Consider the following 15743-nt stretch of genomic DNA (forward strand, 5'->3'; position numbering starts at 1 on the left):
AAATAGAGAAAAGATCTGCTTGTACCCTAGAATTTTTGGAAAGTTCGCCTTGAAAATCGGAAATTATACTTGAATTTTATCATGGTCCTAGAGTGGTCTCCCTGAAGTTTCAAAACACCGTGAGGGTATAATCTTAGATATATTTGCTAGAAAATGCACTAAAATGAAAATGCGAAACTTGAGAAAAATAACAATGAATAGAAAAACAATAACACCGACTTCGAAACTTCCTGCTCTGACCACTAATGCCACATACAAACGCCAATGGAATTTATTTTCTTGATGCCCCTCGTATATAAACTTTCAGAAACTTATAAACAGCGTGTTTTTGTTTTAATATTTCATTAACTAAATCAGGCACCTGTACAATGCAGTAGATTCCCCTCTATAATTATCTTGCCTTAAATTTTTAGTACGTATATACCCTTTATGTAAATACCCTTTTCGCCATCAATGTGTGTTGTCAGTTTCGCAGTACCTGGATATACTGTGAATGTTTGTACTGAAGGAATATAAGGAAATATGACACCTTGTTTTGTACAATTACATTCTATCACTTTTAGAACATTTACTCTCGATAATCAGGTTTAAGGGATTTTAGGGGTATTGGTGCCAAGCAGACACTATGTGTTCCCATGTGTGCATCGAATAAGCTGCGAATTGCTTGTGATTTGTAATAATTGTCAAAATTCACTCTTTTGCCCTTTGAATCCAAATCATAGAAAAATGAATCAATTTCTCTGAAGATAATATTATTAATTAATCCTACCTGGATCGGTATGACTTTATTATGTCTATTTACTAAAATATGGATGAAGTTCATAATTGTCAGGAACAAAATTAAAATTTGTCCTGGAAAACCTGGAAAAGTCAGGTAATTTCATTCCTGCTTGTCTGTAGCCACCCTGCAAGAGAATGAAACATGTTTCATGTTCTTGGGTGCCATACAAGTTGAATAATAAGCCAAAATGTGATTTTTTTTTTTTTTCAAAAAATAGGTAATTTGCATTGGAGGAAACTTTTTACAACTCTGGCACTATGGGAGCAATCTACTTCGGATAAGTTATGTTTTGCAGCTAAAACATCAGCGCATGCAACCGTGTACAATTCAGAATGCCGGACTGAGGAAGGGGGGCTTTGGGGACATGACCCCTGAATTTTTATGGAAAGAAACAAAAAATCTGGAGTTGCCCCCCTCTTCTCCCGCTATTTTAGGGAGAAGGCGCAAATTTTAGTATTCTTTTCAAAGAATGGACATTTCCAAAGAGAATGAAACAGGTTTCATGTTGCTGGGTGCCATACAAGTTGAATAATGAGCCAAAATGTGAAACTCTGTTTGGAAATGTGGCATGGATATGTTGCAGAGGGGGAGGAGTAGAGGGAGGGAGGTTGGTCATCAATGTAAATTTCCCAGTGTTGCTCCAGACCTGTGTCAGAATTTCCACCCAAACATAAGAGTATGAAGGTCCAAAATGCACATTCATTTCGTAATCAGCACCATGATACCATATGGTATCATCGAGGCAGTATGACCTTACTCTGATGATACCATATGGTATCATCGGGAGAGTAAAAGTTAAACCTAGCATATTGGTTACGTGCGTGTTAATCACTATCTATAAACAAAAATACGTTAGAGTATTGAATTTTGTCTACTTACGTAAGTGAGTATGTATTTGTTGTAAACTACGTTTCGGAAGCTTTACTGCTTGCTTCTTCAGGTGGTCGTATTTTAGGCTCAGAACATCAATCCACGTCTGAGAAGTGTTATGCGAGTATACTAGGTGAAAGGTTTGGGTTAAAAACACTTCATAGTGCTAGACATATACAGAATTAAAACTACCTTTGTTAAAAACCCTTGAAACTCTCGGAAAAAAAATATGTTAAAACCACCACCACAGTGTACTTGAGTGGCTGTCGAAAGCCCTAGTCCCTGTCTAGGTGAAGAGTGCGAAGTATCCTCGCATGACACTTCTCCGACGTGGCTTGATGTTCCGAGCCTAAAATACGACCACCTGAAGAAGGAAGCAGTAAAGCTTCCAAAACGTAGTTTACAATGAATACATACTCACTTAGGTAAGTAGACGAAATTCAATACTCTAACGTATTTTTGTTTAAAGGTTAAACTGTAGGTCCAGTCCCAATTAGCCTTACAGTGCATAAAGTGGACTTAAAACACAAACCCAATCAATCGAAACCATTCAGCACCAAGAAAGATATGCCTTTCTCCCTCGCCTTCAGTGGACACCACCACAACAGTTCACCCACACCTCGACAGAACTACAACCTCGACCTACACCAATCCCTGGTCGAACATACATATCCCAAATTGCCTCATGCACATCCACCAAGAGAGCTGCCACTAACTCTCCTCTACTTGTCACCCAATATTACTTTAATCTCAACAAAATCAGGCACACTCCATTCTTCACAACGATCCTGAAACCAGAAACATCTTTCCTGACAAGCCCATAGTTATTTTCAAAGGAATTCCTCCATCCCCAACCTCCAAAACTTCCTGATGTACAACCCCTTCACCACACAACCAATGCCTCCCCACTCACTAATGCAAGCATCCAATGTGCCAATACCTGCCCCATGGCTGTCACTTCTTACACCCTCCAGATTCACACCAAGACCCTTCATCCCAAAGGGGCATGCTACCAAGGTGGAAAAAAATCATGATTTTTATTAAAAAATTATTTTTGATTATTTTTTAAAGTTAAATCTATTTTTTAATATTTTTCTGGTAAAGGGCCCTGTATAAAAACAGTAGTTTGATTAAAACAAATAAAAAAATATATGTTAATATACAATTTTGTCTTTCTGATACTGTATGTATGAATTTACTATGTAAATGTTGTTGAGTGTGTTAATGAAACTATAATAATTTCAGTAATTTTTCTTTGAGTATAAATTAAACATTCCGGATCAGCTATATAATTGTAACTTCAAATATTTTTTTAATGTTCTTTGTAGTTGAATTTTGACAATGTCTTTAATGATAGTTTGCAAAATATGAGCTGCTATGTTTATTTACAGTTTAATGAGAATTACACTATTTATGGTTTAACATAATTAGTTTTTTGTATATTATTCTACACAAAATGTTTGCTATTTTTGTCTATAAAAATTATTGAATATTAAAAGAATAGAAATTTAAGTGTGTTTACATATTACATTTCCTTTAGTGTGAGCTTCACCCCATCAGTTCATGTATTTCTTTCCTTTCTTAGAGCCTATGAATGCTATTAAATGATTACAAGATTAATGTAATTTCACAAAAAGTGAAATCTACAAAACCCTTATGTATATTATTCTATATATTTTCCGTCGTGATTTGAATCAACCTGTCCATCCACCTTACCTGCCACACGTTAAACCTTACACTGGCCAACACACATTTTGCTGCCTCAAATGTTAGACCTGCTTCTAGGTTTATTTGATCTGCTAATTTAAAAAATGGCACCAGTTTTCCTCTATGAGCGCTAGTGTTTGATGTACAGAAAATATGCCATATACCACCTTTTACTCTGCTCGCCAATAACAAATACAAGTGTCACTTCATAAATATTGCACAAAGTGGTAGCACTGCGGAGTGGATTATACAATCAGAGTAAAAGTTACATCACTTCCAGTGTAAACAGCACGTGTGTTCATCACTTCCCTAGTCAATCCCAGTTGGAAGAGATGAGTGTTAGAAGTGGCATCTGCAGACATTTTGGGGTTATGTGGTGGTTCAAGACCAAAGATCGTGCATTACATGATTGTTATACCTTGTTCATAACAAGTTAGGATTTTTTAATGAAGTGTTCAAATTAAAGTATTTTAAGCATTAAGGTAACACATTAAAAATTAATAGAAAAGTGTACTACATGAAAATCTACTTATTTCATACCAAAATCACAGATTTATGATACAAACGTCCCAGTCATTTGACACACAAGAAGCTCCTTTTGTAATATTTCCAAGAATGGAATGTGCCAGGATGATCCCTCATGAGATTCCAACAATAGTCTGCCATCATGTGTGCATCCCATCTTCCTTGATATCTAGCTTCCATTGTTTTTATCTTCTGGTGAAACCTTTCGCCTTGCTCTTTGCATAAGTCAACAAGGTTCCCTGGAAAGTGATGTAAGTGGCAATGCAGATAATTGAGTTTAACACTGATGTTACAGCCAAGCCTGTTGAAAGTAAAGATCACATCCTCTCTACTAATCGCCTGTAGTTGTTGTGCCTTCTTGTTGCCAAGAAAGTTTTTCCCGCCAGGAACAAATGAAGACTAGACACATGATTCAATTTCATTCATTGATGATGTGAAATGTTGGACTGTTATGTTGTCTGATCTGTGGGCCATCGAAAATTCCTGCCTTCAGTTTTTCCATGGTAAGTCCAGGTAACTTAAATGCGCTATGTATTCAGTGTGCTTCTTCAAAACCTTTGCCAAGAATTTAATCAGGTCTAGCTTTATGTGTAGTGGTGGCAGTATGATTTTATCTCGTGTTCCCAAATGTTCATTGATAACATTTTGTCCTCTAACAAACATATATTCCCTTGGAGGCCAATCTTTTCTCTCCGAATGTTGATGTTTGGCTCTACTATTCCAAAGACATAACAAGATGCTTTGTGTAGCCACTTTGTTGACCAAGAAGAAAATTAACCATCTTCAAGTCTACACATATAACTCCACTGTCTTTATCTCGTGCAGTATCAGACATGCAAGACTCATCCCCTGAGAGCTGTGGTAGTTCATGGATAGTTGGAATGGGTACAAGATCAAAATGCAGAACAGGTCTCCTGACTGAAGGTAGATCAAGGTAAAGCCACTTGTCACTATTATGTCAATTGATGCCTGGGATATTAACAATACAAAAATAACAGTCATTGAAGAGTTTTTTCTGTTCCCTCCAAACCATTGGTACTCCATATCTCAAGCAGCATCTCTTTCCATTTGTCCACTGGTGCAAGTGCTCCGAACAAGTTTTGCATGCAATATCAGGAGCCCATGGCTTATCCTGATCTCCAAGCTTGACACCAAAATAAGCTACATATGCTATTTTTACAAACTCAGAAATAGGTTTCCTACTTGCTTTCAGTGTGTACTCCCCACAAAATAGCAAAATACTCCAGGATGATTCAAGCAACTCCGTCTTGAAGTAGCCATAACCTCTATGGTGTTTGATCTGCAGAAATGAAATTATTTGATTGGGAATAGTTGTGAAGCAAATGTCAATTATACATAGAAAATGTAAATAATTTAAATACATTAATTGCCAAATCAATTATCAAAGCTTTTATGATATCCCTATTCTGCAGAGGAGATCTTTCAAAGAAAGGACTAACATTTTATGCATTCATATCTATTATATTGTATCTGTATCTAAGAAACTAGAACTGATGCAGTCTATCAAATGCAATTTTCTGAATCAGCCCCCCAAACTCCAGGAACAGTCTTCTAAACCAACACACACACACACACACACACAAAGTTGGCAGTGTTATCTATACCTTAACCTGCAATATCCATTGCCCTCAACCTCAGGATCAACAACCACCCACCCCTCCTCCACCCATAACCTGTGCTCAATCATTTCCATCACTACCAACCATCAAAACATCCCTTTCAATGACTGCTTCTGAGTATAGATCATCCACTCTTTACCCCAATCAGTACGAAAAAGATGGGAGAGGGCCTACATATCAGCCATAAATGCAACCAACATCTACCCTGAAAACGACTGACTACCCAGTAACTTTCCAAACCAATCCATCACCACCCCCACCCCCATCCATCCCTAACCATTACTTTAAACTTTACACAGCTTCCGTTTCCACCACCTTTTTTTACCACTGGAGATGAGGCTGCGAAAATTTTAATTTTTCCAGTGTCTGGTGAGTGTTTTCCTTTCCCTTTTTACTTGTTAAACACACACACACATTCATACATTCATTTTGTCTTCTATTTGAGCACCATCTGATGTTTGTGTGTAAAATGTATTTTCAGATTGCAAGTGCCTCACCGTCTTCAACATAGATGGAGTTTTATGATCACACCCTGTCCACCATACTGAAGGAAGAACCTGACGTCATGAGTTGTTCAATCAAGAATGAACCAAATGAAGAGTCAACCGAAAACACTTGGCAGCCAGCATCTTCATCATCAGTTATTAAATCTGAACCAAAGTTGGAACAAATGAAAGTCGAAGAGCCAGGGGGTGTTGCCTTTCACATATACTTGAACTCTGGTGTTGGGATGGCTGAATTTTTACAGGAGGATAATAAAGATTTCAATGCGAGTGATGACATTGCACAGTTTGGTGCTGTTGAATGCAAAAGTGATGAGAGTGACAATGTTAATGTAGAGCCTGAAGATGTAAAGAGTGAACTTACAATTGAAGATGAATGTCCATCTGGAGAGACAGAAAGGTGAGTGCATGAAGTATTTTCACATTATTGAAACTGAGTATCATAAGACTTTGATCATAGCCCCTCAAAATTTCCTCAACTTGAATATTTTGTTATTTTCAGAATTGCTTGTGTATGGGCAGAGGCATGAATTTTTGGATGTAGCAATTAAACAATGAAGCATGAATTTCTAGTCTCCCATATTCAAGAACAAAATATGGTTTGTTTATGAATATTTTTACATATGAACATTTTCTGTTGTTTTTTATTGATTCATTTGGTTTGTGTTACATCACTTTTCTGCCATTTTTGGCTAATCATGAAGATGAGTGATGATAGGTTGAAATTGATGAACGCACACTCACAAAGAACACCCAATCCCAGGTAGGGATTGGAACCCAGGGCCTGCCAAATGGAGGTGATTCCTTCCCCTGAGAAATGGATGTTATTTGTATTACACACATTACGTATAATTTCAGACACAGATTTTTGTTAATTTTTGGAAGATATTTACAGGAAACTTATATTTTCAGTCTGAAAAAGTGTTTTCTTCAAGAGGCAACTCCCTAGAAAAAATCCTGCAGACAACCATGCCTCTAGAAAAATAATGTACGAGCTGCAAATCTTTGTACACCCAGATTTCGACCAACTCTTAGATACATTATTTTAAAAACAATTCTTAAGAATTTTCATTCTTTACTTGAATACTTGTGCAAATTTCATCTTCCTCATGACCCCATGTTTCAGATGCTTTGCTCTGACCCTGCACCTGCTTTGCATGTCTGTGAATGTACATTTTGCCACACAATTTCCTGCTTTGGTATCTATCTTTGGTAATCTACCATCTCTTTCTACAATAAATAGAAAGATAAGAATAAAAATTGCAATACTTGCTGAAAAAAACTAGTATACGCTTTGCCTTTTTTTTTCAGCACATGTTTTCCTGCACTTCTGCAACAAGCAGATGGTTTTAATGCAACTGCAGAGCCCATATGTTTTTCGAAAATCTTTCTCGTCTGAAACGTGGGAAAGCACTTTTGGAATGCCCAGTTGTCATAACTCATTTAATGCTTTATGCTGATGCAGCTTTCGGAACATGCCAATGGAATGGAAATATCAAGTGGCTACTAGACTGTTTATTCAATTTAATCCCAGTTGATTGTCTTTTTGTATTTCTTTAAATTACAGTTTTTGGCATTTATGTCTCAGTTAGATCATTAAATTAATCATGTAATAAATGCAAATTTTGGAAAGATATGCAGAAATTTTGGAAAATGTATTTCAACCGCAATCAATGCTTTCTTTTTTTCACTGCTATCCTCTTATTATTTAAGGGTTGGGTAAATTTTGGTGAATGTTATTTAACATGTTCCTACTATGAGACAGGATTGTTATTTTTTATTTGTATCAATTAGAAGACAGGGGCATGTACCCAGTTTCCAAATTTCCTAAGTTTTTAGAATTATTTTGCAAAATGTGGGGACATAAGGAACATTTCATCTGATACTTTTGTCTTGATTGCCTCGCAAATTTTAACCTATTTGCTTGCTTAAGGTCCATGCCAGATCCAAATTTAAATAACATTGAAGACCCTCCATTGAAATATATGTATATAGAAATTCAGTGTAACTGGGGGTAGCGTATCATTGTCTCAGAAGACCAAATTTGGTGCAAAATTAAGATTTATGATTTTACATATAAATCTGTGGCCAATACTTAGGTCCATGTTACCTGCGTCTGTTGACAAAGTTTCAGCCTGCTAGTGTTGCCAGCTAAGGAATTATAACCTTACAATTGCACTTTTTCACTTAACATGCATAATTGCCTAACCCCAAACCCATCTAATGTGTATCTTCTGGATATTTGTGCCAAAATTCTGGATATCCTGGAATGTCAAGTGGACATCCATTGAATATCCTCTGATTTGCTTGATTTGGTGCTTTAAGTCTACTTTCTGCAGAGTAAGGCTAATCAGGACTGGACCTACAGATTAATGTGAGATCTGAAGCACTAAGTACCTCCATCTGGTATCGAACCCAGGACCCTTGATTACAAGGAGTCGATGCTACCATTTCACCTTCAGGGAGGCCAGAATATCCTTTGAACATCCAAATGTCCACTCAAGAGATATCCATGAAGGACATGTTTTTAACTTTTTGGACAATCTGTGGATCATTATTTTATATGTTTTGGACATTGTATGTATGAATTTTGGACACGTTTCAGATATTTATACAGGGTGGTGACAGACCTGGAAAACTGGGAAAAGTCAGGGAATCTGAGGTGTCAAAAAAAGTCAGGGAAATGTCAGGGAATTTAGTCTTCATTGACTTTTTTTTAAAAAATGTATTTAAAGATATCGTTATGGAACTCTGTCCGGGAACAGGAAATCTCGTTTGTAAGTTTGGGCCTCAACTTTTAGGCCCCTTTTATGCACAACACAACCACGGTGCCAGAAAACAGTGATGGCAGGAGGAGAGATAGAGAAATTTCTCTCGCACAGGCTTCTCGGCGGGAAGTTTAAATTTGAACACTCTTTGGAGGAAAATTGTTATAACTCTGGCACTATGGGAGCAATCTACTTCGGATAACTTTTGTTTTGCAGCTAAAACTTCAGCGCACACATGCAACCCTGTACAATTTAGAACACCGGACCGAGGAAGAGGGGCTTGGGGGGGCACGTCCCATCGAATTTCAATATAAAAAAACATAAAAATCTGGAGTTTGCCCCCTCTTCTCCCACTATTTTGGGGAGAAGGCATGAACTTTAGTATTCTTTTCAAAGAATGGACATTTCTCAAGAGAATGAAATATGTTTCATGTTCTTGGGTGCCATACAAGTTGAATAATAAGCCAAAATGTGAATATTTTTTTTAATGAAAAATAGGTAATTTGCAATTTTGGAGGAGAGTTGTCAGAACTTGCACTATGGGAGCAATCTACTTCAGATAAGTTTTGTTTTTCAGCTAAAACATCAGAGCATACAACTGTGTACAATTGAGAATGCCGAATCGAGGAAGGGGGGTGCAACCCCCTTGAATTTCAATGAAAAAAACATAAAAATCTGGATTTTGCCCCCTCTTCTCCCACTATTTGGGAAGAGGGTGCGAACTTTATTATTATTTTCAAAGAATGGACATTTCTCAAGAGAATGAAACATGTTTCATGTTCCTGGGTAACATACAAGTTGAATAATGAGCCAAAATGTGAAACTCGGTTCGGAAATGTGGCATGGATATTTTGGGGAGAAGGGGGGGAGGTTGGTCATCAATATGAATTTCCCAGGCTTGCTCCAGACCTGTGTCAGAGTTTCCACCCAAACCTAAGAGTATGAAGGTCCAAAAAGCACATTCATTTCGTAATCAACACCATGATACCATATGATATCATCGGGCCAGTACGACCTTACTCTGATGATACCATATGGTATCATCGGGGGAGTAAAGGATAAGCCTCTAAATATTACGTGGAAAATGCATTGAATTATAATTTTTTCTTGTCCGTATGGGACTAGTAAGGGGACTTGTCAGCAGATGAAGGGGATAAGAGCGGGTGGCGCCGTCCGATAGTTGGCATTTTGTTGGACAAACTGAAGGAATATGGAAACAAATAGGTTCGATTGATACATACGATTTTTGTCAAATATCGCCACCCGACAAAGTATCTCACTACAACATGCGACAGAAATTGCATGGACTGCAACATCCAACAAAAATCGCATGCATAAACAAGAAGAGCTTTAGACTGCAAATATGCTGCTGGAATTTTATTACTCTTCTGGCTCAGTTCACCTTATTTAATGTAGCAGTGCTTACAAAGGTTTTCTTTCATCATCCTGAGGTATTACTGGTTTCGCACAAGTTAACGTACGTTTACAATGACATTGCACTATTCTTAGATATCAAGAATAATCCAACCAAACGGGATATATATTGAATACTGTCACGAAAAGTGAAACATAAATCTGCATTGGTGAACTTTATAAAAATTGGCAAGTGCATGCTCCCAACCTCAAATTTACTGCAACACTAGTATTGCAATGAAATTAACGCCACTCCCTGTCCTGTCTGTTTAAACTCGTGACAGATGGTCATTAATAGAGCCCGGAAGTTTGGCAAAATGCCTCTTTTTATCTACTGCATATATTGATAAATTTTTTCCGGATATACGTTCCTTATGTTGTTTCGAATGTTTTGGAAGCCTTTTCATTTTGCCTATTTTTCCTATTTGGGACCCCACTGCCTATTTTTAATTATAATGCCTTTTTTGTCTTTTTCAATGAAATTTGACATTTTTTTAAAAAAAATGTGTATATAAATTATTTTTCTCCCAAAAAACATTGTTGGCATTTATTTTTCTTCCGTTTATTATGTGAATAATTTTCGCCTTATTTAAGTAATATTGAACTCACGCATGTTTCAACAATGCTGAAGGAGAAAAGTGTGAGAAAAAAGTATTTCATGCTGAGTCAGGATATTGCCTTTCGGTTAACATTTCTTGTGCATGATTGACTGCTGAAGTGGACATGTTGATTTCGAACACAAAGAAAATATTTCTGAAATCTCCCTCTCGAACCCGAAAATTTCAGGAAGTTGCTATTGAGCTTAGTTTACCTCAGCAACCAGTCTTGACGAGATAGGGAACCTGGATATCAGCAGCTATATATTATGCTAACAATCTTCAAAAAATCAGTGAGGTGATCGATGCTCTTCCAGAAAATGAAGCGGCTTCAATTCGTGAAGTGAAAAAACTCCTGTGCTATTCAAGTTTTGCACATTATGGTGCATTGCCAGAGACAATTACAATTATAGCATCCATGAAAATCTTCGAGGAATCTATGCAGCAGATGATGGAAGTGCCAGGAGAAAAGGGGTGAGCTGTTGCGGAAAAGTGCTAACGGGTAGTGAGTGCAAATGAGGACTTGAAACAATTGAAAACAATTTGTGATATTCTAAAAGGTGAAAATGTTGTTACCAAAATGAGTCCAGCTACATTAGCTTGTTATATGTATGCTCCAATAACTTCTGTCGAAGTAGAAAGATAATTTTCTATTATGAAAAACATTCTCTCTGACAGACGACTATCAATGAATGTTTAGAACTTAAAAAGCACCTTGTAGTTATGTGCAATCAAGACGGAGAAAATTGAAATGCTTTTCCCAATTTAGATTTTAACATTTTGCCAGAAATTATAGATAAAAGTAAGTGACTTCTAAATGTGCATTTTTTCGGTTTATTTTGCCTTTTTTCATTTTTAGTGCCTATTTACCAATTATAAATGCCTTTTTGCCTGCCTATTTTAACAAAAATAAATGCCTGAACTTCCGGGCTCTAGTCATTAATCTCTCACTGACTAAGGTTAATGTCCAATATTATGAAATAATATACTAATAATGAATACGTAAATAATTTAATATCATATTTACTCGAATCATTCAATCATGAAAGCAAATCACTTTCTTTAAGAATTGACTTTTCTCTGCCAGCCCTGCTAAATTTTCACTTTCCATCTACTGATTTATATGAGGGTTGGCCAGAAAGTAATTTCCGATTAGTAGGGACATCGATTTTTCGCAAACGCCAAAACCATGAAAAATGGTAATTGCTGCGATATTTTGTTAAGGAATGTGCAGTGATGTCTGGACACATTTATCACCCATTCGAAATATCGAATTGTTGGCATTTTAGCTTGAATTACCAAGCTAAGTGCGCACCATCGACATTTGTCGAGTGAGTAATAATGGAGCTCAGTCGTTAGGGCGTCTGACTACTATGCAAGAGATCTGGGGTCGATCCCCTGCGGGGGAGAACCAGGATGTTTTCCACCTATTCAAACTGCTCCGGCACCCACCCAGCATCATATGAAGCTGGTACCTTGAGGAAACTTTGAGGAATAAAGGTAGCCAATAGCATGGTGCTGATCACATCACCCCCACCTTCAGCCATGATCAAGAAAGTGTGGGGCCCTAACTCCACACCCCTATACACCTTCATGGAAAAGTGCAGGGGAGCACTTTACTTTTACTTCCTCAAAAAAATCTGTTCCAACATATCAAACTGTCACGAATATGTAGACCATGTGACCTACAATTTAAAATAATAGTTTAAAAGCACAATGGAGTATTAAGTTTCGGTATATTTGGCAGATAAATGTTCTAAAACAAAAACGCGAATTTTGGGAAACGTAACACTAAGAAGTCAAAAAAAGATAATGCCAATTTTTGGTGCCATAATATATCGGTATCTGTCACGTGAGATAGAGTGATTTAAATTTTTTGGGTGCATCGCCACTTATGGTCATTATGCACCCTTCAGTATATACGGGGAAAATTCCATTATCTAAAATCCTTACCTTAAAATTAAAAAAAAGAGGTATGGAAAATAACTTTCCCAAAATAACTTTCAAGATATCAAACTCTCACGAAGAGGCGTAAGCCATGTGACTTACAATTTGAAACAGTAGTTTAAAAACACCATGAAGGTATAATTTCAGATATTTGCCAGAAAATGTGCTAAAATGAAAATTGAATTTTGGGAAAAATAATGCCGTATAGTAAAAATAAAAAATAAGAAAATGCACCAATTTGAAAAAAATAAAATATCAAGGTTCCTACCGATTAGGCATAAATAAAACATGAATATCAGTTGTAATTTATTGCATTAGTAACAGTGAGTCCTAACCTAATTTTCAGCATAATCACCACCGTTGTTCTGGCATTTGTCCTAGCATGGCACTAAATTTTGTATGCCCATGGTGTATGTGTCTGACAGCAAAGACTGGAACTATCTCTACCGCAGTGTAGCTGTCAAATCCTTGCCCTGCCAGAAACCTCTTCAGTTAAACAAAGAGATGAAAGTCTGTACATTCAAGGCCAGGGCTGTACAGGGAGTGATCCAAGATCTTTCACCTGAAGTGATGCAATGGGCCCGTGTGTACTCAGCTGTATGGGGTTGTGCACATTTGATTGGCCTTCCATTGGAAGGAGCCACCTCTCGTAACTCCAGGGTATGGAGATCCGAATTGGCAACACACTGCTCCTTGCTCCGGCTGGTCAGTTGGGAGCACCAGTTTTCAATCAGGGATCGGGATTAAGACGATCCACCCTTCCTCCAGGAAGGAAACTATCGAATTGCTACGCGTGACAGTAAATAAAATTCCAAATACTTTGTAATTAAAATGCCCAAAATCTTTAATCACGAATTGCGTGCGTACATACTGATTCGCACAAGTTAAAAGTTATAATTTGTTGGGTCATGCACGCTTTCAGGCAGTGATAAGCAATTTTTTTAACATGAGAGTCCGCACACCGCCTTCACAGTTAATAGCAAGACCTCAACTGCTACCTCAAGCGCGAGGTGCAGCATAACAGATTATTCTAACTTACAATACATACTCATAAAATAAAATAACACAAGAAAAACTGATAATTTATATAACACATCAATGTTAATTAGCGATAGTAACCTAAAGTTCAGGTTGGCAACAATTAAAAATGCCAACGTGGAAGTTTTTACATCGCCAAGAACACGAAGCGTGGTTCCCCCACTCCTAACATAAACAGCCAATAGGAAAACGATATTTTATTGAAAACGAGGGAGAAATATTTTGCTATAATACAATATTAAACGATATAGAAATAACTAAACTAATTTTATCAAATAAATCATATTTGCCCTTGTACATAAAAAAATGATTAAATAAAGATTTAGTTTATAACGAAGACAAATTACTTCAATCTTGTACATTGAAGTTGTCCGCGGTGGCTCAGTCGGTAACGCGTCTGACTACCATGCTAAAGGTCCCGGGTTCGATCCCCGACCGGTTCAAATCCGGGAACTTTTCTAACGTTGGAAGCGGCCCCGGCACCCACCCAGTGTCGAATAACATGGGTACCTGGGGGAAACCCTGGGGGGGTAAAGGCGGTTAGGGGCATGGTGCTGATCACATCACCCCCACTCACAACTGGATCAAGAAAGTGTGGTGCGTTACCCCCACACCCCCTATACGCCTTCATGGCGTGGTGCTAAGCACAGGGGAACACTTTACCTTTTTTTTGTACATTGTTGAACAAAAATCGATATTAAGAAGAGATTTATTTAACTTGTGCTTGAAAAACAATGAAAACTTTGCATATATTATTTGGGATAATTATTAGCCTATAAATTCTGAATAAATGTTGCAAAAATACACGAATAATATTATAACATAAGATAAAACGTAAATATATACATGAATTATAAAAAGAATGAAGTATAAATAAATTAATCCAAGTTGTTAACTTGAAAGTATACGAATAAGATAAATGCCAATACAACTTAAATCTGCCTAATATGGCGGTCGTTACAATTTCCCCCCTTGTCGGCTTAAAAAAAATGGCTGAGTATATCAAAGTATTTTTTTTTACTAGATGCTTACTATCGCATAACACAAATAATATTTGATTAAAACAATTATAAAATTATACACTCAGATTACACTGAAAGAACTACTTGATAACAGTTTCAAGTTTTTTTCTAAACACAATAATTTATGACACATATAACTGAGATAGACCTTTAGGTTACATCTGATCGTCGAAAGTTACAATAAATTTCAATTAATATGCATGTACATGAACAATCAACTTGGATAATGTAAGATATACCTTCGTAAATATAAGCTTGGTGTAACAAAACATTTTACAGGTCTGACAACTTTCATCCAAAATTTATGTTCCTTTCTGGTCATTGTTATTTGACCTAATTTTATAAAGAGCACAATCTTCATTTGACATACTTATAGCTTTGCTTCTTTGAGCTTATCAATAAATCAGTGTTTATTGTTTCGTCAACAATGGCACTTTTATCCTGTTACAACCACTGTTGTTACATAACTCTTTAATTTGCTTCGGTCAGAGAAAAATAAACAAGACACAAAATAAAAGAACTGATTGTTACAACGCTGAAACTCTATATATGAACAATGCTTTTCTTACAAGAAAAAGTTTTATAGTTTAGCTTCCAAAAGAAAGATCTTTTTCCTTTGCTTCGTTTTTATCGCAGCATGGTAAAGAATGCAGTGTACTAGATTATTCATCAATGTTGAACATGATAAAGAGAATGTTTGTTGAATAAAATTCTCTGGTAATCCGAGGTTTCTTGAGGTTGTTGGACATGGAGGATAGAATAAAATGTTTCGAAGGAGGAACACCGATATTTTCATAAATAGAATCATTCAATAACCATGTGTTTTCTACAGCTGATCTTGAATATTATAGGACTAGATAAGACATGTACAAAAGCATTAAGTTCGTTTTACTAAACAGCTGTTCTTCCACTTGGCACAAACTTTCTCATGCA

General features: G+C 36.7%; 1 protein-coding gene across 4 annotated transcripts in view; it reads left to right on the forward strand.

Moving 5' to 3' along the window:
* LOC145982287 (uncharacterized) overlaps window positions 1–15743 on the forward strand; it is a 107771-nt gene that overhangs the window by 73811 nt on the left and 18217 nt on the right. For 2 of the 4 annotated variants that reach the window (XM_083115859.1, XM_083115856.1), the window contains exon 2: window positions 6005–6426. In XM_083115859.1, coding sequence (XP_082971985.1) covers window positions 6035–6426 — 392 coding nt within the window. In that variant the 5' untranslated portion in view covers window positions 6005–6034. Of the gene's footprint in view, window positions 1–6004; window positions 6427–7337; window positions 7663–15743 lie in introns of those variants that run through there. The other 2 variants (XM_083115857.1, XM_083115858.1) reach the window with 2 other exon arrangements.

This window comes from Lepisma saccharinum, unplaced genomic scaffold (genome assembly GCF_977018435.1).
Source record: "Lepisma saccharinum unplaced genomic scaffold, izLepSacc3.1 HAP1_SCAFFOLD_50, whole genome shotgun sequence".
In the NCBI taxonomy this organism is placed as follows: domain Eukaryota; kingdom Metazoa; phylum Arthropoda; class Insecta; order Zygentoma; family Lepismatidae; genus Lepisma; species Lepisma saccharinum.